At 41.5% G+C, this 26216-nt stretch overlaps 1 protein-coding gene across 6 annotated transcripts in view; it reads left to right on the forward strand.

Annotated features, from left to right (window-relative positions):
• Positions 1 to 150: 150 nt before the first annotated feature.
• Positions 151 to 26216, forward strand: part of LOC115450732 (reticulon-1-A) — a 56764-nt gene continuing 30698 nt past the window's right edge. The window contains exons 1-3 of one of the 6 annotated variants that reach the window (XM_030178816.2): positions 151 to 305; positions 749 to 1440; positions 22727 to 22762. In XM_030178816.2, the coding sequence (XP_030034676.1) occupies positions 753 to 1440; positions 22727 to 22762 (724 nt within the window). In that variant the 5' untranslated portion in view covers positions 151 to 305; positions 749 to 752. Of the gene's footprint in view, positions 306 to 748; positions 1441 to 3645; positions 3830 to 22484; positions 22642 to 22726; positions 22763 to 26216 lie in introns of those variants that run through there. The other 5 variants (XM_030178817.2, XM_030178820.2, XM_030178818.2 and 2 more) reach the window with 5 other exon arrangements.

Here is a 26216-nt window from a genome sequence, read left to right on the forward strand (position 1 = left end):
TTTGCATGTGAAGACTTGATCATTAATTTTAAGCAAATAGTTGTAAGTTATGGAGTAAATGGATAATGAATTTATAATTGTTATATAATAAATGATAAATCGATATGCAACAACGTTAAAATGCTACAACGTTACCATTTTTTTTATTTGCAGTGGCAGCACCTTCGCTTACTGTCACAAGCGTTCAATATTTTTTCCAGTCATTTGTCATTTGACGTTCTGTGTGACTTTCTATATGTCAGTGCAGTAGAAGCCGGTGGTAGTGTCGGTAAAACAGCACATCCAGCGCGCCGCTTGCAAATTAGGTTCGTATGGAAAGTCAATAATTTTTACATTTTCTGTTTTATCTTCTGTAAATTTTTGGTATATGCATCATTAAAATCTTTAGTTTTAGTCACCAGCTTTGATCTAAAGTGGAAAGAAAATTTGTAAATTTTGGAGATTTTGCGATTATCAAATTTATTGGTGGCGGGTGCGCGGCTGCAGGCTGGCGGTCGGCACGATGCCCCCGCGGTGCACCGGAGGCTGCGGGCCGGCGCCGGCGGGGTGGGCATGAGTAATAGTTACCGTTGTGGTGGTGAGTGACGTCGTGCACCGTCGGAGTGGCGGCGCGACGGTGCTCGCTCGGCCGCAGTGCCCCGAGCCACCTCGCGCCGATCGCCGGCCGCACCCGCCCGCGCATAGCACCCTCTCACGCGCGCTTTCACCGCACCCTATTGATTCTTATAAAACTTATTTTTTTGCAAAGAAACATGGAGAGCGCCGACGCCATGCTCGGAGGTCACGCCGGCGGAGACCCCGCGCCCACCGCGGAAGCGCCGCACATAGACTCTGCCATGAAACGCGATCAGGACTCGACGGACGACTTCGAGCACCTCGACCGCGAGGGCAAGCAGGAGGCTGGCGAGTCGCCACAGCATCATCATCGCGCTGCCACGCAAAGCTTCCTCGAGATGGAGCGTGGGCCGCTGGCAGAGCCGCCACGCGCGCCTTCCGCTACCGACAAGCTGGCCGATCACATCGCGGATCATATCGCCGATCACATTGCTGATAAGTTCACCGATAGCGAGTCGGACGCCGACACGGCCGGCGAATCGCCACTCCACAGGCCAGAGCCGCCCAAGCCAAGCGCTCCTGCGCCAGAGCCCGTACATGACCCTACACCAGTGCTAGCCCCGACACCGGCTCCGGCACCGGCCCCGGCTCCGGCCCCCGTGGCCGCTCCCATCGCGCCGCCGCCCGTGGAGAAGCCGGTAGAGCCTGTAGCCAAGCCGCCAGCAGCGGCGCCCGTGCGTGAACCCACCCCGGAACCGCCCGCGCCGCAGCCGAAGCAGGAGCCGGCGCCGCCGCCGCGGCCCGCGCCCGCCGAGCCCGAGCCGTCCCGCGCGCCCACCGCGCATGTCATCGAGGCGGAGGTCATTTTCTGCCAGATGGGACTGGGTGAGTACCAACTATGACATAATATGTACATACCGGAGCACTGATAAATCCGCCAACATGTTGTTACGAGTCGCGTTCATTTAGCTGGTCAACTATGTTTTTTTCACTATCGTAATATTAATAAGCGGCGTGCATTGGACGCGTGCCGCTCTCCGCTATTTACAAGACGTGATTTCATCGTTCCGCGACTAGAATCGCGGTTGGAGTTATGTGCCCTGTCCCGGCGCCGATAAAGGCGAGCGCTCTGCACGCCGTGGAGCGTGACCGGTCACGTCTGCAGGTGAACAATGAGCGCGCGCCTTGAAGGGTCGGACGCCGCGACGTGTCGGCTGCCCTCGCCTCCACCACGTCTATAATAATAATATCAGCCCTGTATTATATACTTGCCCACTGCTGAGCACGGGCCTCCTCTAACTACTGAGAGGGATTAGGCCTTAGTCCATCACGCTGGCCTAGTGCGGATTGGTAGACTTTACACACCCTCGAAATTCCTATAGAGAACTTCTCAGGTATGCAGGTTTCCTCACGATGTTTTCCTTCACCGTTAAAGCAAGCGATAATTCACAAAGAAAGAAAGAAAGAAACACCACGTCTATACTATTGTCAAAATTTTCTTCCAGTCTTCGTGTATCGGGCGGTGAACTAACATACCGCGACGTCCTCACGTAGATAAATATTTTTGTGACCCACAAACGGTTTTCGCTCTGCGTGTTGTGGGTCCGAATATCCCTTAATACTTGCATTGTGGGTCCGAATGTCCCCTGTACACACCGCACTGTGGGATTCAGATTTTCTAAGTGATGCAACATTCGTTCCACACAAAGTTGCAACTCTTAATTTCTGAGTACTAATATTTATCAGAAATCAATAAGCAGTGTGTGCTGACATCGCACGTCGTACAAGGGATATTCGGAGTTATGAAGGTAGTGGTCCATGTCCATGTCTCGCTTGGCGTGCAGTGAGAGGTGCCGAGTGCCGTTAGTCGCTGCATCGCGCCGCGGCGGTCATCGCTCTTACCGCTCGGCCACCTCCGCGACCTGCCCGATTTGTCAGCATCATTGTTTCCAGCTCCCCACATCAGTTACCAGGCCGCTTTGAACACACTCTAAACAACAGTTCTCACATGGTCCTGCCTCGTCGCCTAGGTACAAACTGTGTACCATTTATCGGGAATAAGTGCTGTGGATAAACAAATATCCATGCATCGAAACAAAATGGGTCCGAAAAATTGAGTCGGTGTCGGGACGAAAACACCTCTGAAATGAAAGAATTTATATCAATCTGTATAAGTCTTTTACTCTACCACCAGTTCGGAAAGCAGTTTCCACCACAGAAGAACTGTCAACACTTTAGCATTGCTCTTTTCAATATAAGTTCAAAATAGGTGTAGTATATGTATAATACAAAAAAAAGTTACATTTAGTTTTCTATTTGGTGTAGAGCAACTCATTTATTAACTTGCAGAAAATATATATTTCCATACGAGTGCACAACCCCCTCAGAATTCATAAAATAATTTGATAATTTGATGACATTCTTTGTTTCCAATAAAAACAATATCCTCCACTACAAAGTTGGCTCGTATGTGTCACTGTAGACTCGTAGAGGCTGTCCAGTTAATAAGCTTTGTAGCAATATTCGAACATTCCTTCTCGTGCTTCTTTGTTGCTACATTTTACATAAACACTCGAGCCGGCGAGCTAAATAAAACAGCAATAATGAACAAACAGCAGCCCGCCTCGGATACGCTGCACTTCCATGAACCGCGTGACTCATCACTACGTGTCTTGTTATGCTGTTCGGATGTACGTCTTAGATAAATTAATTCATAAAGAGGGGTCAATAATTCCACTTTAGTTTCATATTATTCCAAAATTTATATTTGTGCGATTTTTTAATTATTACAATATACAATAATTTTGGTAATAAAAAACCACTCATTATTTATTATTTTATGTTCCTGGTTTAAACTATGCCGTGGTAGGCACTTACGTTTGTTCGTCAAGGACTAGTAAACGGAGTGTGTGTCCGTGACAGTGCACTAGTTGACGCTGATAACACGTTATCACGCGCCATATGTGCTATGCTGTGTGACAGCCGGTAACATGTAGGCACTATGGTGTTCGCGGCCGCACTCCGCGCCAATAGCACGGAGATGTGCAGCGAGCAGTGTAGGCGCGCGAGTCGGCTATATTTAGCGCGGCGCGGCACGGGAGCGCGAGCGCCAGCGCGCCGGACGCGGCGGATCACAAGCGTCGCTCCCGCCGCGCGTTCACCACGCCGACTCGCGTCTGCGCACTGACATGTTCCGTGCCCTTACCTCATTACTCTAGTTCAATACTGTGACTGTGACTCGTACAAGGAACCATGAGCGCCGGTGAAGTCACACGTGAGTAAACTTCATATTTAGAGGGTGTTTCCATCGGTTCGTCCCGACTGTGGGGGGAGGTTGGCGGTTATGTCACACATATAAACGCGCGTGACGCCGTCGCTATCCATCATGGCACAGTGACGTCAGCACCGCGACACGCTCTGCCGGCTCTTCGTAGTGTTAGGACTATAGGGAACAGGTTCTAGTACAAACAATATAGCAAATATCTCAAGGGATTCGCTACGCCGCGCTGTGTGCTTGCTTGTCGTATTATTTTTGTTCTTAAACGAGCCGTTCGACCGAATCGACCTCGACACTAAGCCGATGCATTGCTGCAGTGACGACATCTCTTCAGCGTTTTTTATACTATACGCAATGCTCGAAATTTTCGATAGTCAATAGAAAGATTATTTAGAAGATTAATCTGTTGGTGAAAACGTCCATTTAAACGCCACTGACGTCATTACAAATTAATAAAAAATATTTTTTGGCAATTATTCATTGCATTTTTTCCCTAGTGTCCTATGACATTTGTTAGTTAATACCAATTATAGAGACACACTTCCACCTATCCAGAATTTCCAAATTTTGGACTCATCTCTAGGGTGTTGTGAAGTTATTTTTAATACTTGATTGCATATAAGGACTGCTGTTTCACGAAAAATTGTAGAACTGAAGAAACGTAATTTTACTTTTCTTGTTCATCAGTGGCTGCCGACTATTGGCCCGTTCAGTAGATGTATCATCCTATATTCCAGGGCCCATACAATATTCCCTCCCGAACCACTAGAGGGTCGTGACCTATAGTTTGGCAAATACTGATCTAATCTCAAAATCATCAATATATTCATAGAATGTGTAATACAAAATTTTAACATTATAGGGCCAATTTGTGTTTTAGAGACATCTTGGAAATGCTTGAGTAATTTAAGTTTTTTTTACATGTACCTACTATTTTACATAAATGTAGCGGCAGCTTTCAGAACTTTGTATTACAAAGTATTGCCCTGTACTTTATTCCGATTGTGTGATGCACATTTGATGACTAGCCTCATAATGCGCATTTTATTTGGTAGGCTAACTTCAATACTCTTTAGTCGTGTGTGCAGGCTACAAGAACATAGTTTACCGCATGCAGTAGATATGGGCGTATTGTAATATGTACTCCCTTCCGCTCCGGTTTGGCTACGACTAGGTAATAGGTATGACAAACCAAATCATTTCACTGATCCCGTTCTTTGTCTGCGAGGTGTTAACGCTAACAACCGTATCAACAGGTCGGTTCCGTGTTTTGCATATTCCACTTTCGTAACGAGCGGAACGTAGAATGTTTTATTTGGTCCACTCTCCGTTACGAAACTTCAGAATTTAACGGGTTATCGCGGTGCTTGTGAAATTTCCCGCATGTGTTGTCTGCGATGGTCGATGCAGGAGGCTAATCATGAAACATGAATATTTAGTGTTATTCACTGAAATGTAATGCTCGCGTAAAAATTGCGAAAATGCAACTTATCAATTTGAAAAAATTACCATAGAGCAGCACCAGTTTCGCAGGAATGGTGTGATCTGCTTAGAGTCGACGGAATGCAGTTGTTATCTCACCCCTGTGACACGCATTTCTGACTTTAAAGATACATCACGTGTATTAAGGAACTTTGTGTTGAAATCGTCATTTCTGGTAGTGCTCCGGAATGATTTTGATGTGATGTACATTCTGTCCTAAAGGTGAGCGAAAAGTCACATTCATTCACTAGTAGGAACCTTATTTCCATTAGTTTAACAAATTAGTACATGGTACTCATTTATAACCATCCCTCTATATTTGCTAACTCGGATAAACCCAGGGAAACTAGGACGAACGAACTCTAGTTTCATGTAACACTACATCAGGTGGGTCGGTCTAGTTCCGCAGACCGTCCGATCAATACTTAAATATGTCTATAACATTGGGCTGAGTGCTGAGTTGTAGCCGCCTCCGAGTCGATACTTGACGACTCTCTTGAGTTCGATCGAAGAGCGTTGACCTAGTTGCTACTCGTGTTGGATTGCTTCTAGCCTAAATCTGCTATCAGATGAGCACAGTTAGTTCGCGGTCGATACCGCACGAAATGATCTGTAGTTCAGTAAAAGTTATACTTATGAACAGGCGTTTTACTAAATTACATAAAATATCTTGTGGTCGGTTTACTCCACTGCAAAAAATCTGCTATCAGATCACATGTCACTTGGTCAGCACCATGGGACGGCAGCTTGTTTCAATTGATAGCGTGAAGTCCTGACTTTATGTAGTTGGTATTACAAGCATTTTTATCATATACTTAGTCTAATAGCTTGGTAAAGCAGGCTCTTGGCGGTTATCTGTTGAGAAAATGATGACGTCGCCACACCGTCAGTTCCTCATTGTTTTCACCCTAATGGCAGGGTAACAAAGAGCTGCCCTTTTTCGCGACGCAGTTCTCACTGAGTGGCTAATTTGTTTACTTTTTGAAAACACTCCACATACGCGACCATTTCAAAGAACCTGAAATCAACCATGTTGTAGCTGAAATAGATAGGACTTCCAAGGTCTCGGGTGCGATGAGTTTTTTATGAGATTATCTCCGCTTAAGTAGTGAAAGAAAAAATATTGTAGACGGTTGCAACTTTGCTAGGTGAACATTTCAAATTTAGAGACCTATGGATGGATAAAATACATTTACATCCTAACCGATGTCTTAATGCTGACGGGCTCGTGTGCGGCCATCGGATATTTATTGAATTATTTTTAGGTTTGATGTTATTTCATGTTTAAAAATATATTAATTACTTTACATGGATACAGTTCAAGGAAAATTAAAAGCAACTACGATTTCAATTTTCCTCCTTGTAGTAGCTAGTAATAAAATGAACAGCCCCAACACTCCTTCCGATTCCCATTCCTTGTGCGAAGATCGCTAGCCATTCTTTCCTTCCATTTACTGTGGTCGATTAATAACTATAAGCAGTATTAAAATAGTTTTAGTTTTTAGTAAACTATGAAGTGTACCGCGGTGAATCGATCGCAGTTAACGTTACGGTGTGAACTTAAATCCTTTCCTAACTATCTGCCAAGGTGAGACAATCTTGTCGCGGCACTTGTTCTGCTTCGTGCACTCTATTGTAATAATATAGAGATAATTTTTCTGTTTGCACGAAAATTATTGTCAACTCTTACTAATATTATGCGAAAGTTTGTAAAAAAATTTGGATGTTTGTTAGAAGTAAACGCAGAGATCGCTGAAATTTTGCACACAGATAGACCATTTTTTTAATGTTTTTTTATTGCTTAGCCTTGTCAACATATTTTAATGCGCTGCCATACCGTTTCAAAGAATATTTCTTTGAAAACCTCTTTTGTCTGAAAACGTGTTGGAGTGAAATCTATACTTACTATTATATAAAGCTGAAGAGTTTGTTTGTTTGTTTGTTTGAACGCGCTAATCTCAGGAACTACCGGTCCAAACTGAAAAATTCTTTTTGTGTTGGATAGCCCTTTGTTCGTGGAGTGCTATAGGCTATATATCATCACGCTATACCTAATAGGAGCGGAGCAGTAATGGCTAATCTCAGCAACTACCGATTCGAACTGAAAAAATATTTTTGTGTTGGATAGCCCTTTGTTCGTGGAGTGCTATAGGCTATATATCATCACGCTATGACCAATAGGAGCGGAGCAGTAATGAAACATGTTGCAAAAACGGGGACAATTTATTAGTTTTGAGAGCTTCCGTTGCGTGCGCTGCGTAAACGGTTAAAGTTATGCAACAATGATGTATGACGGGATTGTTCCTCTTAAAAAGTTGTAAAAAATATATTATAAAACAAAGTCCCCCGCTGCATCTGTCTGCCTGAACGTGTTGAACTCAAAAACTACCCAACGTATTAAGATGAAATTTGGTATGGAGACAGTTTGAGACCCCGGGAAGAACATAGGGTCCCGGGAAACTACTACTTTCATAACGGAAAACTTTAGCCTGAAAAACTTTATAACGCGGGCGGAGCCGCGGGAAAAGCTAGTAATATCATAAATATGATGGCTATGCTACTGTCGTACGAGCTTTTGTAGACTGGGTTTCCACGGAACATAAAAGGGCGACGAGACTCACAGGAGTAGACGTAAATCAGTGAGAATGTAATGCCGTATCTAATTATTTTAGGAAAGAGATGGGTCTCTTCACAAGCTTCCGTCTTTGTCTTTTCGAAGGCGAATGTTTGGTCTCGTCCGTCCTCGTGGCTACGGTTCGCAGTTCGCGCGCCTTCGTTAGCAAATCAGTGCGGTGTCTAAATATAGGAGTTCGCGCGAGATTTATTGCCACTCGAGCGAATCCACGAGATCCATCACTCGGGGCTTGTTCAATTATTTTTTTAAAATGTTTGTGTTATTTTATTGCTTTCAATTTATAATATTATATTTTGCCAAGAGGCAGACTTATGACTGCGTTGCGAGATATACTAGCTTTGTGTACTAAGAGGACTAGGGTCTGTAGCCGAGACGGCGTCTATAATCTTTTACAATAATAGAAAACAAAAGTATTTATGCACCATAATAGAAATAAATGAATGCAGGTAATTAATTATTGCATGAAGCAGAATCTTTGGTGTACGGTAGCGTGATGTCCAGGTGAGATAGTGTTAGGGCACAAAACACTAGGCGTTTGTTTTACCATTAATTGCATGTACAAATATATTATGATTGCTGCTGTGTTCAAATCTCGATCTCTATAAGGCAGAGTGTTGGAGGAGAGTTGAGAGAGCGTGGGATATAACGAGTTTATATGGTAAGTAAAATTGCTGCAGAGTGTAGAGGCTGCGGATGTATATTATACGAGTGGTCGATGCAGTAAGTCCTGGATGTGTGGAAAAACCCAGACGCTAGTGTAATAAAGGCTAGGCAGGCGGGGTGCGGCGGGGGCCGGGGAGTGCCGGCGGCCCGGGTAGATCGATAGCTGCGCACCACTCCGCCGCACGGACGCACTGTCTGCCGGCTGTAAACGGATCATGCCGTTGCTAGCCGGCCCGTTGTCGACCGATAAACAATATATAATACAACGGATTGAGATGTTAGATAAGCAACTAGCTCCCCGATGGTACACGTGCATGAATCTGGAATCAGACCATAGAACTACACTGCGCCCGTCAATTTACTATTATGAATAATTAGGCCACATTAACTGGCACTATGCAATTTGTTGGAACACCAATTGCATACTGCTACGAAACCTTACAGACAATGCTGTGGTAGCTATCCAAATGAAGTGTCGATTGAGAGAATTTTTACGTAATAGAACAAAATTGACCGGAGGTTGTTGATGCTGACTTGCAGTAGTTGCAGTGGTCGTATTTATGGGGAGATCGTATCTGAGAGTATTTACCCCTTCTGTTATGGAACAGAGAGCGCCCATAATCCATTTATTACTCCTATATTCACGCCAGCTAGTTAACAAGATGAGTAAACAGATCTTGGACGTGGCAAAATAAACACAAAGATTTAGTATCAGTAGCCAATATGAGTAAATACCCTATAACATTGGAATGAAATTGCGGGGTGGGGTTTTGCCGATTATTACGTCGATTTAAAAGATATTGAAAAAATCAATCTATTAAAAACCGCCATCTAATAAGTCGATTGAGACTTATTTACCGATTTGATGCAAATTGTAGCCAGTGCATTCTTTGGGTATTGTGTCAGCGCAGTGGTATGTGAAGCCATAATCTTATTAATGTTATAAATGCAAAAGTTCGTGATAATGTTTGGATGTTTGTTAGAAGTACACGTAGTAACAGATGAACGAATTTGGATGAAATTTGGCACCTGGGTAGCACATGCCCTGGATGAACATATTATAGGCTTTTTTTTATCTCGGCAATTTGCTCCCATGGGTAATATGTTATTTTTTTAATAGATGGCACGTTTGTCGTATAGTATACTAGGGACTTTTGTAACGGGTAAGGCTTTTTACGCGGGCGAAGCCGCGAGGAACACTTAGTTTATTCATAATTGTGTGTGGCGTTGCTCTTGTTCCCCAGCAGGCGCCATATGATCGCGTACCATCCCGGCGGGGACTGGTGTGTCTCGTTGTTCAATTTAAATTAACAAAACATGTAGTACTACCTCCAATTTAGGTATATTGTCTTTTTCGGAGTGCTGATTTCGGACATCATCCGATTTACGATAAAAAGCTCCAAATATTCAACTAGTACTTAAAACAGGATCAATAAGCGTTTACGAAAAAGTATTTAAAAGTTACGTTATGTGTTAAAAAAGTAATGATAGAATCGGTCAGCCACATTTAACCTCACCACTCTGTATATTGAGAAGGGTGATATGGTTGCCGCGTCAGGTAGGAAGGGTCGATGGATGGCGCCGTGAGTCACGGGGCTCCACGCCGTCACGTCGCCCCCTCTGAAGGCTGGAGGGTGCATAGTTTATTGCAAGGAGCCCTGTAATTCCTATTACACTTTTACCCAACGTAATGCATAAAACATTCTAGTAATCGACGTATTTTAAAGCTATAAGATATTGCGGAGTTTTAAGTCTTTATACATCTTTATTTTCATTCATCATATTTTTTGTAACATGCAAAAGGTTGTGTTGCTCGGCAAGTATTAATGTTAAGTGATAAGTTTTACATTAATATCTTGGCAGTGGCTTATTTTTTACAACGTCCTGTCATAATTGCAACCAGCTGGTACCAATAAATTATTTTTACTAATATGTAATACGCTTCAGTTGGGGGGCCCGTTTCTCTTTTCCGACGACAGTACTGAATAATTTAGTTATGTCGGTATGCCAGCTAAGACATTTTTTGGTAGACCTCGTATTGGGGGCGTATAAAGCGCAGGCTTGGTCGGTGATGGCGTGAGGTTTGTTTTAATAACGCGACGCCGCGCCGCGCCGTTTCCATCACTCGGTGATAGAATCACGCTGTTTAAGCTTACACCTGGGCTGTCGTTGTGGGTGTGCCTATACATATTACGTAATATTAGGATAACGAAATAAAAATAAAATATTGTGGGATTTTTGATAGTTCATAACCAAAAGTCATAAACCAAGTACTCATTTCTTCCGACAGATATATGTACTTCGGTAATACATCTGGCTAGCACTACGACTTCTCGGGCATTTGTAATCAAACCGAGTCCCATTTGCTCGTATTTCAGCCTTATGCCATAAAAACCCCGTCTAGAATCAGCACTCGCGAATGCATGCGAGGAGACGGGTAAAAGGTTTTTCACCGACGCAAATCCATTCATACAAGTTGGCGGCGACGTGCTCTAATAATTCGGCACGGTCGGGAACCTGCTTTCTAGTTCGGGGTTTAGATTTTTTAATTAACTCAAAAAAAAGCGGTATAATGTAGAAATTATGGATTCATTTTACCTCGTAAGTCCGAGACAGATAGATGATCGTGAGTAATGGTATCCAAATAGATCGAGCAAGTGCCTTTAACTTGAAATTTTATCGTACTAATGTGATAAATTTTATTTGACGGTCCATTTTCGAAGTCCGTTAACATGTCTGAGAACTTCTTGTTGATTAGTTTTATTGGCGCGTGTCTGCCGCGCAGTACCTTGAACTGTCAACAAGTTGACGAGGCGGACTGGGGGTGTGCAGTGTGCACGCCTGTCCAGAAACAGTAGCGACGCCACTTAAAACTACATAGTTTGTACAATTTATAGAGCAATTATTATCGTTGGAAAGCATTATGTACGTGATTTAATTGAAATCGATTAACATTTCCTCATGCGATTTTCATTTTCATTTCAGACAACGCAATAAAACAGATGAAAGCAAAAATTACAAGTGGTCTTTAATAAGAATTTGCAGTTTCATATTACATTATCGTCTCTGTCGTGCGTGAACATCTTGTGTAAACTAGGCATTAACCTTATCTATGGTGTTAGTGGTGAGTGATTGCTGTCACCAGGGTCGAGATATTTACAGTCCCCCAAAAAAAATTGACAATTTGCGTCCTTAGACTCTTCAGTAAATTGTAATCGTAATTAATGGGCCATGTTGAATTAAGGATCAAGAGTCAGTCCTCTAATTCTACTTTGATTCCTTGTTTCGAAATCACGCCAGTCGAACGGTTTATGCTAGATAATTACCGCTCAGGTAACTGGGCTTATTGTTTCCATTGTGACTAAACGTCTCGAAATAGCCGACACGTCATAGCGTGCTCACCTATCGTTAAGGCATCAACATCCTTTTGGAACTATTCCTATGGAAAACTAATTAGTTTGTCAGGCGGCGCCGGTAAAAACCTTGGCAATGCGTATATTAGGAAAGGACTGAAAGTTACTGACTGGTTTCGGATAGGACAGAATATTAAATTGTACATAGGGCAACCTCTTACAGTATCAATTAAAAAGAAACTTTATTGTTCTCAATATTAGATTCAAAATAATTTTGCACAAAAATCCATTACTGTCGTCATGGTCTGTGCTTTTTGTCAGAAAATGTTGAATATTTCACGGTATTACAAAAAATATAAATTTTATTGTATCGTAGCACGAGATGAAGGTTTTGACGAAACGTTGGTTCATAAGTTGCATCGCTACGCACCCCTTCGAGGATACAGGCTAGAACCAAAGTTTTAATTTTGACAGCTATCACATAGTTTCGTTTATTGTATATCTTCTAAGTGAGTCAAAATTTTGTATGTGAGAAATAAATCAATTGATGTTGCAACACAATTTCGAAATATCGGTTTAGAATAGGCTTCTTGTTCGTGTCGAGAGTCGAGTCCGCTGACTCACCTGTCCCCTTTCGTGGCAGACTATAGTCTAATGTAGCGTGCGCACGCTCGGCGTTAGAGTGGCCGCTGGCGTGCGTTGCAACAGTTACTGTCAACTCAGTTATACCTAAGCTCAGTGTAGTGTCGACGGACTCCGCCTGTTGCCACGCTAGCACATCTTGGTGTTTGAGTGAGTAATTGTTTTTCAATTTAACATTTGTCTAAACTTGGTCGTGCAGGACTGATGCAGAATTAAGCATTCTTAGAAATAAAAAAAAAAAAATAGGAAAGCTATCGCTAATCGCACTCGTGCGCCACCAGTGTTTCGCCGTTGTCGGTCGTAGTTCGTACAAAATCGTACGGTCTCTCCAGTACCCAGCCCCTACGCGGCTGCGTGTAGTCGAAATTTGTATGTTGTCTAAAACGTGGGCGACAGTACTCAGCGTTGCTGGGTAGGTACCGATACATTTTTATTTAGTTGTTTTGGCTGCGGCTGAGTCATTATGTTCTGTTGCCCAATTTTATGCTCGTACATGATTTGACCGAGAGAGCCCGTATCTAGAAATGTGACCCTTATTTATATTACACTAACTTTGACAGTAAATTCTGAAAAAGCCGCATGTTCATATCTTCATAGTAAATTAAATTGATCAAATGAGGTTTAATGAAATCAATACTAACTTCATGATCTATCATGGCGCACAACTCCAATATAGTTTGGTGTCTTTATTTTCCGAAACCTTGTAAAATGAACAGGTGAATATTGTAAACGTTATTGTTAGAAAATATCAATTACTATTTGGAGTTTTGGTTTATCGTGTTCGCTTTCGCCGAAACTTATAAGATTCAGTACATTATTAAACATTCTCCTTTTATATTCGAATTCGTATGATAAAATTATTCATAAGAAATAGTTAACAGTATTTCTTAGATTTTACAAGTCTCATATCTTGAATATCTTCGACAAAATCGATAAAAGCGAACTCCTTTGTTCGTAAAATATTCAAATGTCCTCCGGGACCTTGACGGGAGTACATTAAGGACATGCCGCGTATATACAATTTTAATAATATAAATGTGGCATTGCAATACTAACGCACGAGTTCTTGATATAAAACATGAGTTCAATTTCTGTGTTGACATAAAATATGTTGTGTTAAATTTGCAAATTTTTTTTTCGCGTCAGTATGTTGAGTGAAATTTACTGAAAATTTCTTGTAGTTTTTGATTCACAACGCAAGACTTGTCTTAGTGTGTATACTAAAACAATTACACATACGAAATGTCGACTCCATAATAATTATTAGAAATTGACAGGCAACAACTGGATTTCAGTTGTGTGTCGACCATATATTATTGAGCGCGTTTGCAATTCGGACGTCTGGCAGCCCTATATGGTGCGTAACTGCGCAGCTGGGAGTGACCTTGGCAAGGACTCGAGTCCCCGCGGCAGCCTCCGTGTCAGCTCGCAATGCGCCGTGGGCGCCACGCCACGTGACCCGTGAGTCATGACTCATAAGCGGTGAACACCCATCTCGCGGAGTTATCGTTGCGTCGACTCGTCTCGCCGCACTTTCTTTATCATTCGTGTGTTGTATTATTGCTTGTTGCCACAAGTGCGGTTTTCATTTCTGATAATACATGCCTGTACAACTTTCACGGTATTTAATTTCATATTTTGGAAACGAACAGATATTTTCGTTTTTACTGGGGTATTGGCGGTTAAATCAATATTGGGATGTAAGGTTTAATTAACTTAATATTTCCGAGACACAATCCTGTCCTGCTGCCTCAGTTTTGTACAAACAGCAATGCGCTAAAAGGTGGTAGTACATTAGCGAGTAGCGACATCTAGGTTGGCGCTCGTTTGTTACAAATCTTATTATTGCTGCACTCCTCTTTTTGCATTTTAGGATATCAGATTTTAGAATCAAGATAAAAGTTCCGTCAGCTTTTTGTTTTATTTTTTTGCCAAATAAAATAATCAATTCAAATGTGTTATTCAAGGTCATTGCTACAAGGTCAAGGTACAGCTTTTTCTGCTAGTAAAAAAGGCTTTCGTTATTTCAATAAGCATAACTGCGCCAATACTAGGTTCTTTGTATAGACATAAAAGGGGTGTATTGTAAGCTCAGCAAAGACTGGCCATAATTTTGGTACGATTCGAGATATTGCGAGGATATTATGTACTGTTAGAAGATCGAGGTTTTCAGTTTGGCATAAACTCTCTTCGCACTAAACGCAACAGCAAACCTGTTCATTTGTCGGTTGATTCTGAGACTGGTAAAAATCACGTGAAGCCCGTGTCTTCTCGGTAGAGTTTACATTTAGACTGGCTACAGTCGGACTGTACACGAAACTACTTGTTACTATTACTGTGGAGTCACGCTATTCCGGTTGCCCGGTGGAGACTGCGGTCCCCTCTCTCCCCCACTACACCTCTTTTTTGCGCGTTTTAGTGATGCGTGAAGTCTGCTCAATGCCACTTGCGTTGCTAACTAAAAAGTTACCTATTGCTTCTTCTGATTAGCCATTGTTATTAAATGTATTGACGAAAGAACTTCTCCAGGCAGACTGCATGGCGTATGCACGTAGATATATAGGTACCAACACTAAGGGTGCATTAGCTTTTATTGCATATCTATACTTAGATATACTACTATACAAAGCTGAATAGTATGTTTGTTTGAACGCGCTAATTTCAGGAACTACTGATTCGTATTGAAAAAATATTTTAGTGTTGGATATCCCATTTATCGAGGAAGGCTACTGCCTATATAACATCACGCTATGACCATAAGGAAGGAGCATATAAGAAAATGTTGCACATATGGGGAAAATGTATTTCTTTTGAGAGTTTTCGTTGCCTGCGCTGCGTGAACGGGTAAATTTACGCAACAAACATATATGACGGAATAGTTCCTTTTAAAAAGTTCCAAATAATTATCCTTATAAAAAATAACGTCCCCCACCGCATCTGTCTGAAGGCGAAAATATACAACGGAACTTTTATCTCGGAAAACTTGCGCGGGCAGAGCCGCGAGTGAAAGATTGTCTAAAAAATATTTTTGACCATGTTAAATATTTCGCGAAAGCGGCGATAGCCTAGTTGGGTGTGGAACGGACTGCCGAGACGAATGTCCGCAGGTTCAAATCCCCAAGGGCACACACCTCTGACTTTTCTAAAATCATGTGTGTATTCTTTGTGAATTTATCGTTCGCTTTAATGGTGAAGGAAAACATCGTGAGGAAACCTGCACATCTGAGAATTTCTCTATAGGAATTTCGAAGGTGTGTGAAGTCTACCAATCCACACTAGGCCACCGTGGTGGACTAAGGCCTAATCCCTATCAGTAGTAGAGGAGGCCCAGGCAAGTATATAATACAGGGCTGATATTATTATTATATTAAATATTTCTGGCAATAGGGAATGTGCCCATACTATAAGTGGTAGCACATAACCGACGCATAAATATGTATGTATTATCGCATTTGTATCATAATATAAAGTTGCTCAACATTTCATAATTCATTGTAATTGTACAATAAATTGAAACAACGGTGTAGAATCCGAGCCGTGCGCTGTCCGGGCAACAACACTATACCAACGCAACAATTTTAGATAATGAATATGACCGCGTAAATATTATAATATGTCGAACACTGGAGCTCCCGTGCTGCCCTTATGATTCAAGCTTAGATCATTTACTTGGATTTGTCAGTGATTGATTATTTCAATTGAAACTTCCTGTCACTATGCTTACCCAGTACTCATGCATGCAGCACTACAGTCTGACTACATCTTTAGTGCAATAAACTATCAATATTAGAACAAAAGACGGAAAGTTCAATCTCAATCTATATTTGTGTGAGATTGGTGTGTTTGGAAGTTTCTTACCACGACAACCTTTATATTATATAAAACCATAACAATCTTTCTTCGTTTGAGTTGATTTATTGGTTAGTTAATATAGTTAGTTGCTTATTAGGAGGTAGGGGTCCCCCCTGCTCCGCGTATTGCGCAATGCCTCGGCCTCGCGGTCCCCCGGGAGCTGCTGCGAGTTCCAATCACAATAAACAGCGAGTGCAGGGACGCGGCGCACTCCACGCAAATGTGATTGCACGTCGCACTGACAGATACTTGACCTGAAATAAAGTCTCCTCTGGGAATTTTTTTAATCTGCCTTATTTGTAACACATATACATATTTAGAAGCGTAACTTCTTCACCAAAAAATCTGTAGAAACTAGAAATGCAAATAGTCCACCATTTGTTATTTCCGTCCCATTATGCTAAGAGCGAATCTGTTGCTAGCCATATCGGGCACAAAATCCAATCCCGCCCAGCAGACGTGTGCTTATGAATAGAAACTTTTTGAATGCCTCACACGAGGCTCGCAAACTAGAAATTTTAGATTTTAAGGTTCACTTTGAGTTCTGTTGCTAGTTGTTTTCACAGCTCATCAGTGATGACTTTGATGTCAGAGATGTTCAACGTTGTGTCGTTCCGTCAATCGATTAGGTACTTATAATGCATTACTTAATAGTTAATCAAATAGTCATTAATTTAATGCAGCGGTCGCTTAAATAGTTTTTAATGATTTAAAATTTCATAACTAAATATTCCATTGTCTTATTGTTATAGTGGCAGTATAGTAAGGCACTGAATTAAACTCTTGAACGCAAGGTCTTATGTTTCTGTGGTCGCCTTGTGAGTGAGTGCACATGTGTGCTCCATATAACGATACTCACCTTATATATCATCATAGTGGTCTACCAAGTATATTATAATAATATTTTTTTTGACCTGAAATACAAATAAGCTTATAATTTGTATTTTCGGCGTGTCATCGTTTATACAAGCTTATATTGTCGAAGCGAATCTTAACCAACCAGCTCCGCGGAACGAGCACTCTAATTAATAAGTAATAACAGCACGCTATCTTATCTTACCGCATCGAGTGTACACACGCCAGTAATCATTACGTACACCAGGTCTTGCTCTATAAATTCACTTAAATTTAAATAAAATAATTAATAATTCACCCTTTATTAAATGAGCAAGATCACTAGGTATTGAGCGATTAATACCATCACCTGTAGGTAGGTACACTTTTATAGATTCTATATGGTACGGAAAAGCTCTTCGTGAAAGATAATAAAAATGGATCTTTATTATATTTCTCTCTGTTTGAGTTATGGCTGCTTAGTTAACTGAATTTTGAGTCAGCCGATCAACCGGCGGAATATAATATTTTTAGAAAAGCAAAGTTATCAGATGAATAATATTAATGTTAAAAGTGTCAACTCATCCTTACATGTACAAAATAAGGTGCAAATAGTTGCCATAGTTACGTCATCAGGAGTTTAGATTTGTACCTTTGATTTGAACTGGGTCAAATATAAAATGTCTATATCATCACAAGACAGATCAAGTACATGTTTTACTTACGTTAAACATACGTTGTAAGAGGTTAATTTAATGTATCAGATGGTGACTGCTCTCAATATTATTTCTATTATTTCAAAGTTCAGGTGATGTGGCTGCTGTTTATGAATTGGTGAGGTACGTACAATCAGGCAAGCCAACTTCTCTTGTTATTCAGTTGCAAAGAAGGCAACACAGTCTCCAACTGCTCCAATTACAGTCATAGTAATTGTAACTTGCAAATACATACTAATGTATACCAGTTTCTACATATCGCACTCCTCCACTACAGGGGAACAGTTTAGCGTGTTACCACTTAGTGCAGTTAGCGTTGTTACCTATGTGATGTAAGTGCTACATACCTATATTGCGTATAAGTCATAACTTCGAGAAATAGCATGTCCAGCCGGCCTAGCATGCGCATCACGAGATATCTCGAGAACGAGAGTAGACAAATTGTCGATGTCGATAAATATCTCGTTTTCTCTAACATGCGCACCACGATCGACAAATTCCTCGTTGAAGACATAAGTTTACTCGTGAAGACAAACCGATGTTGCCCATTGAAATATATATTCTAAACATTTTATTTTCTAATATAGCTACAATGGTTTTAGTTCATTCAATTTTTATAGATCTATGATCCAATTAGGTTTTTGACGTTTTATGTGACAGTTTATGTCATAACAAAGAGCATAATGTAAATAAAAACGTAAATAAGTAAACAAATTCAAAATTAATAATAATATTGTACAATATAATAAGGATTCTAACACAAAATAACAGCTCCGCCCTATTTTGGAGTACGAAGTAACAAGACACAAATCAAATAAAATCTAATAAGACAATTATTTGTACGAGTATATGGTGCCCAAGCCGGACTTTACCTCGGGTGACTACGCCCCGCCGTGAGAACGATGTACCATAATGCCTAATGGAATCAGTAGTCCAATCGGGAAGGAGATGGTTGTGGCTTTGGGCCTCACAAAATACCCAATTGATGTAAGTACATACATACATACATAACATCACGCATTTATCCCCGAAGGGGTATGCAGAGGCGCAACTAGGGCACCCACTTTTCGCCAAGTATGTTCCAGCCTATGATGTGATAGGGGGCGAGCCTATGCCACATCGGGCACAAAAAACCAGACTCCGGGCTGATACTGAGCAGAAAAACCCAAATATCACTTTGCCCGACCCGGGATTCGAACCCAGGACCTCAGAGCGCTATTGTACCGGACATGCAATACAACTACGCCACCGAGGCAGTCGATGTAAGTATAGTGAAACAATAACCTTATTAGCAAAACACCAATGTTGTAAGTTGAACTTTGCAGCCACAAAGCTCAAGTTTGTTCTTATTCGATGGTAATTGATGTTTTTAGTATTAGTGTTTATTAAAATATGAAATAAGTATATATTTTCTGTTTGTTTTAGTTCCGTGAATCAAGTCCCTCTACATTCATTGGAATGTCCCCAGCCCAGCAGTCAACACCATGTTGAAGAGCTTACCAAATACTACTCCTAAAAAGTTTTTTAGTTGCTCGGTTTGAACCAGTTTTTTTTAAGAAAAACTACATTTTTTAAATACTTAATATCATGTATATATATTTCGTTAGGTATCTTTATTTATACACTAGATAAAACATCTGTATGTTAGGAAATTTGGTTCTGTTCTGTTGTGTTCTTGTTCTGTTGGTTTAGGAAATTAATAATATAAGTAAACTGCAGCAATTACTTGAGAGTGCAATTTCTGTTTCTTGTAAGTGTTCATAGTATTTCATTACAGTAATTGTAGGAAATTTGTTGTATAACAAGTTATTATGAAATATTCTATTGTTGCCTAAATTTGTGTAGAAGATTTTGTTGTAATAATGAAAACTATCTTGATATTTAAAATGTGAATATAATAAAATATACATTATTTACATAGGAAAATGTCTATTTATTATAATTGAGGTCATCCTGCTTGTGAGACACTTGCAGGTACTGATAATTGTACAGGTTCTTCTCACATATGATGGTCATTTATAATAGTTTCCTCCATTGGAACACTGCAACATAAAATACTGCATTACCTACAGTTACTTAACAATAGTAATATAATGTGAAGTTGTACCAGTGGTAAAATAATATAGTAAACAACTATTTGAAACAGTGTATAACCATATATCCATTATTGTTAAGTCCATCAGTATACAATCAGTGTAAATGAAGTTTTTAATAAAGAAATAAAGCAAGATATTGTTTGTTTATATTGTTAAGTTGCATAGTAATAATATCTTCTCCGATACCTGGCATTCACATTAAGAGTTTTGCTGTTTGAATCCATAATGTGACATTTTTTTGGTAACATATAGGTACTAGTTTTGCAAAACATAATGGTAAAACAAGTTACTCATTTGTATTTGTAGTATTAAAATAAACAAAATTAAAACTGCAATTAATCTGATTAAATAGCTCTTATTACCTCATTAGTTGGCACACTAATTTCATTTTTATGAAAGGTAACACGCTATGTATTAATTGTGAAGATATATCTCAAAGTACATTCATTTTTTATTTCTATTAACTCTAATAATTAATTAATAGTACATTACCAGTTGAACCTTAGTGTCGCAGGCATCCTTCCTCATTTTTGATATTGTGCACTTTGTGGCTCATTAGGAGGTAATATTTTTATATGGGTACAATCTAAGAGCCCTAACATACCTTGCACGTAAAATTCACGAGTCTCACCTAAAAAAAAAATGATTCCATTATCTATAAATCAAAATACTTCAATTGATATTAAACTCAGCTACTTATGTAATTAAGTATGTAATAAATATATTCAATTACCTTTAAACGGACGGCTATGCCTTTGGCTTGAGACTCCAAATCGGGAGCAAACTTTTCTTTAATATACAATGCCATTCGTTTTGTAGCAAAGGGATATCATAAATCAATTAAGTATAATATGTCTTCTTTCCACTTTACACGCCTCTCGTTTGTCGTATATCGATATTATTTTACTATAGTAAGATACCACCATCGCGTTTTAACGAATAAATTAAATTGATAATTTTCTCGGTTTATCTCTTCGTACAATATCAAAGAAGACAAATATCTCGTTTACATGTGTCAAAAAACGATAAAATTATTTGCTCATGTTAGGGTTTGTAGACAAAAATACCACAGATTAATAAAACATTAATTTTTTCTCTACTTTTCTCGTGACAAGTCGAGAAAATGAGCGCGCATGTTAGTGTCGGTAGACATATAGAGATAAACGACAAAATCACGAGAAAAAGTGTCGACAAAATTTTGTCGTCGTGCGCATGCTAGGCCGGCTGATCCAGCCATATTAATATCTTGGGCAACCGAGTTGGAGACGCTGTTATAAATTTTTGTATTGGGGTAAAAATTTTTGATCCTTTACTTGCCTGACCAAGTAAATGATCAAAAAGCCTACATGTGTCCGGCTTTATTTGGAAACTTAGTAAACCTAAACTTGTCAAAGTGATTATGAGAAAGTATTAATTTATTTTTAAAATATTCAATTGATCAAAGCCGTCATACCTCTCCAAGTATCTTGTGCTCAGCTCGACATCACTATGGCGCTTATGCAGGTGGCGTCATCTAGCAGCGGTGGCGTCATCTAGCAGCGGTGGCTCGAGGTCGCCATGAGATCGGTCGCTTCCCTAAATCAATGACATATTTACACACGGAGCATACTGTCTAATTGAACTTTGTAATATTATAGTACTTGGACGTGCATCCTATACACGTGTATGAACGAGATGCTAATGCTAATAATGGACGAGTTTTATGTTAGATGCAAAGTTTTTAAGTTAATTTCAAACAAACATTTGATTGTCAGGCATTGATCACACTAGGGTGTGTATGTTGCGTAATTTATATGAAAATGGTCTGTGGAAAAGTGGCGACGTAATTTATTTTCGTTTCGTCGTAAAGCTTTTAGCGGCGAACACAAAAACCTTTTTGCAATATGACAATAAGGTTTTAGACAGTAAATTAATGTTAAAATGTGCATTACTTATATGAAATAATGTGGATGAGATAATTTGTGATTCTGTACTATTTTTGTAAATATATTAAATAATACGTTAATCATTTATTATAGCCGAAATGGACTGAAAAATGAAAGTGTTTTTCTCTAGGTGTCAATGGAACAAGTGAGACGAATGCGCTTTTCAGGTGCGTGCAGCTCCACGGCGCGACCATGCGATGTAGGATGCGCCGTGACCCGCGACCTGCGGCGTTCGCTTATCTTTCTGTGCCTTTTTACCTATCCTGTACTAACACACTAACTGCACTTTATGACTCGCGGCACCAGGGTTGCGACCTGTCGCAAATGCATGCAGTGCATATGTCTGCGCTGCTGCCGGTGGTGGTGGTGGTGGCATGGTGGTGGCGGCGCGGAGATGCGCGCGCATGCGCCGGGCGGGCGGGTGAAGGGGGTCGCACGCGGCGTGGCGCGGGGCGGGGGCGGTCCGGGCTGCCAGTATCGACGCGAGAGTCGGGCGCGGCGCGCGCTCCGTCCGCCGCCTAGTAATCTCCTCGCGCAGCGCGCTCCTCTAGTTACGTAAAGTGCCACCATGCCGGAATCTGGTCCCTCATTGTGCAGCGTTCTCGACCCCCGTAAGTGGCTTCGTGCCGCTCTGCTTGGCTCGCTTCTTCTCTGACTGTCGCGACTAACCCGCTAACGCGCCGCCTTCTCTTGCAGATGCCTGGTTCGACCCGCAGCGCCTGCACCCTGAAGGTGAGTTTTGTAGCGGGGGCGGCGGTGGCGGCGGCGGCGGCGGCGGGCGAGTCGCCAAGCGGGCCGCCCGGGCGAGGCGCCTCGCGCCCTGCGGCCCTACCGTCTGCCGCCTGCCGCCGGCCGCCTCGCCCGTTCTCTGCTGTATTTAACCCGGTGCTTGTGCTAGCTCACTGCGGAACTAACAAAAGTCTCTGTATTGATCGCGACACACGCGACCACCACTAGGTCGAATCGGCGACAATTCGGTGGCGACTTGACGGCAGCTGGCAAATGCGTGCGATAAAATCACAGTATTTATTGCGAGGGACGGTGACAGCGGAACAATAATAACTTTGCGTGTTGGAGTCAAGGTCCGCGACGGCACCGCTGGCGCACGGGTGCGTACGCCGAAGTCCAATCCACGCGGCCGCGCCAGTGCAACGTGAATCATTAACACTCGGCCACCAGGTCGGTAGTTGAAAAATTCCGCTGCACCGGGTCGCGTATTTATAACTCGCGCAACAAAAGCTGAAGTGATCGCAGTGTATGCCGACCTGCTGTTGCCATCGCTCGCATGTGTATAACTCGCGGAAGGAGGGCGACAGGTCGCTCAGGGTGGTCAGCAGGTTGGCGCGACCATGATGTGGTCGCCGGTCGCGACGCGCCTGCGCGCTCGTAAGTCGAAGACCTCTCCGTTGCCAACATCAGATTAGATTTAACTGACATTGAAGAGCGCACCCGTTTGATTTGTGTCACTCGTCTCGAGTATTTTTTGCGCGTCGCGAGTGTGGAGCGCGTTCATCTAGCCGGCGGCGTTAGTTTCCTGTCATTTGTTGATTAGCATCAATAGAGTTTGGCGAGGCGTTCGTAACCCCGGTGACCCAGCCCGCAGGTCCTCGCCACTGTCCAGTCGCTTAGCGGCAGTGAGTGCGGAAGCTCGTCGCCAATGCGACAATTTTTAGTAATTTGATTAGGTGCTTACTGCTTACGGAGGACATTGTAGACAACACGGCGAGTTGCGTTACGGAGGCCGAGGACGGTAGAAGTTTCCTTGTGCGCTGTCGGGTAATCTGATCGAGTTCTGAAGGCCAGTGTGCTCGGCGGCGCACAATGCGCGGGGTCATGTGTACGTACACACCGGCCACATTCATATAACTACAGCTTCCAATATAACGAGGCGACATGAAATAAATGTCTCCTTTTGTCACATCAACAATGTTTTTAATATGGTTCGGTACAATTCCTTTTAACACAAATAAAATCAAAATCGTGATGTTGATGCAGGAGAGGTTCGGAAGGTGCGCGTGTCTTTAAAATGCATTTTATGATACCCGAGTGAATACAACATTACATTACTCAAATCTCGCTATGCTGGCTCTTTCGGCCAATGGCGTTTTGGGTCGCCAGGCGTACAACAAGGAACTCCCTCAAAATCCTAATTAAATTTCACTGTAGGCAGTATTGCGAAACGCGATATAATATCATGTGAGTTCTGCAGTGGAGGCTCGCTCCTACCCGGCGCAGCGCCTCGTCAGCGCCATTACGCTCATTACGGCCGCGTCGCGCCGCATTCAAGGAACCACTCGTCGCTATGCAAAATATCATTAGTGAAATGATAAATGGAACTTTTTGTTGACATAAAAACTGAGCCGGTTGGGTTTGTCTGTGAGTTTCGCGTGCCTTTTTAAGCAATGGTCATTAAATTTACACCACTACTACTGACTAGCAACACAGATCTGGAACAAATTATATGTATGAGGCATACAAACTTTTCCATGCGGGGGAAGGGGGGGAGGTGTCAAATAATTTGATTAAAACAGCTGATTGCCTGATACACTTATAATATGTATTATTATGATGATGCCTATACATAGACACAAATATTCCCAGTGGGTCTGAATCAGCCCGATGACACGTTGGGTATTATCTGAGCCCGATGAAGATAAGCAGGCGCTTGAGATATGTCGTCAACATGCGATAGCGTCTGTCGGCGTCTCCACCACTCGCCTACTAATGCTTTTATCGAAAGCAGTGGTGCTGAACCAGTAGCCGAGGCGACAATAGGAGTTTTCCCAACGTTATGAAAAAATCACCAATTCGTACTTACATGAGCAATATTATTTTCTCTAACTATACACATTCTAGTAAAAAAGTAACTACTTACCTAAGCCCGCAAATTCATCCACCCGAATCATAATTTTTCCATAAAAGGTCGGCAACGTACATTCCTTTATATCTTCTTGTTCATAATCATTGATCACGCAATCACTTTTCGTTAATCGACTTTCTGATATAAATAATAACGTAATGTCGGAACACTGCGGTACGATAAAATTGCGCTAAATGTTTCGTCATAATAAAAAGGCTATGAATCCCTGGTGTCAGGGAACGCGTGTAGCGCGCATTGCGTACGGTCCTGCCTCACCTGTCCCACGGCTCGGATGTAGGTCAAGTGCCTTTGTCGTTTCGATACTCGAACGCGTGTCGCCTACAATTTTAGACGCACTTAGAATTACTCTGTTGTAGTTAAATCGAGAACTATTTTAGGCGTGTTGTACGGGGAAGGCACATAAAAGTAAATTGGGGTAGGTTTGGCTCATAGGAGTTTGTGAAATTATTTGCATCTGACTAGATTTCAGCGGAAATCTCGCATAGCATGTCGGTAACTAAGTCGCACAAGACGCATAGTTTTTCTTACTTTGTAGATGTATTCGGGGTACGCTGAGCGTAACGTTATAATACGTAGTGTTTTTGATGTTATCGGGTAAAAAGTACTCATTTTTATTCATGAGCACCTTACACACCACAGTTTCACTTCATATTTGTGTATAGATTTGTTTCACCTGTAAGACATTACTGGAACTGCTTTATAGTTCTAGCTACTAATTTACTACTGGATACACATTCATCATCAAATTTAACTCGCCAGTTGATTTTCTTAACCATAACGACAAAAAAATAAGGAATACCCATAAAGTTGTTCACACTGTAAAATTTGACAAAGCTAATATGACGTCCCTATATGTTTCTTTTCTGTAAGTATTAGAGACCGATCAGATGACAAGCATTAGACGCGCGTTAGACAAACCGCACGTTAACACTTATACCTATTTGATATGTCTAAGGGCGCGCTCACACCGCGTGTCAGCATGTGGACAGGTCGATCAAAATACATGTAGTTTTTAACACGCGTCATTTGGACGAGGTCTTAATTCATATACTTAAAAAATATGTATAATTATATATCACAATAGGGTTGGGAAGTCGAATGATTTATTTCGCACTTTATTTACTTTGTTGACAGCTGGATAGGAAGACATAATTAAGGCAAATAAGAAAGTAGTCAAATTTTATGTTACGATTTTTGAGTAACAGCACTATCTACATGTTTTGACATTGGCTTAGCTAACATTTCCTAAAGCCATAATCCTAAAAGCAAGCAGAAGGCATACTCCATTCCCTGAAGCAGTAATAC

This window comes from Manduca sexta, chromosome 24 (genome assembly GCF_014839805.1).
Source record: "Manduca sexta isolate Smith_Timp_Sample1 chromosome 24, JHU_Msex_v1.0, whole genome shotgun sequence".
Classification (NCBI taxonomy): Eukaryota; Metazoa; Arthropoda; class Insecta; order Lepidoptera; family Sphingidae; genus Manduca; species Manduca sexta.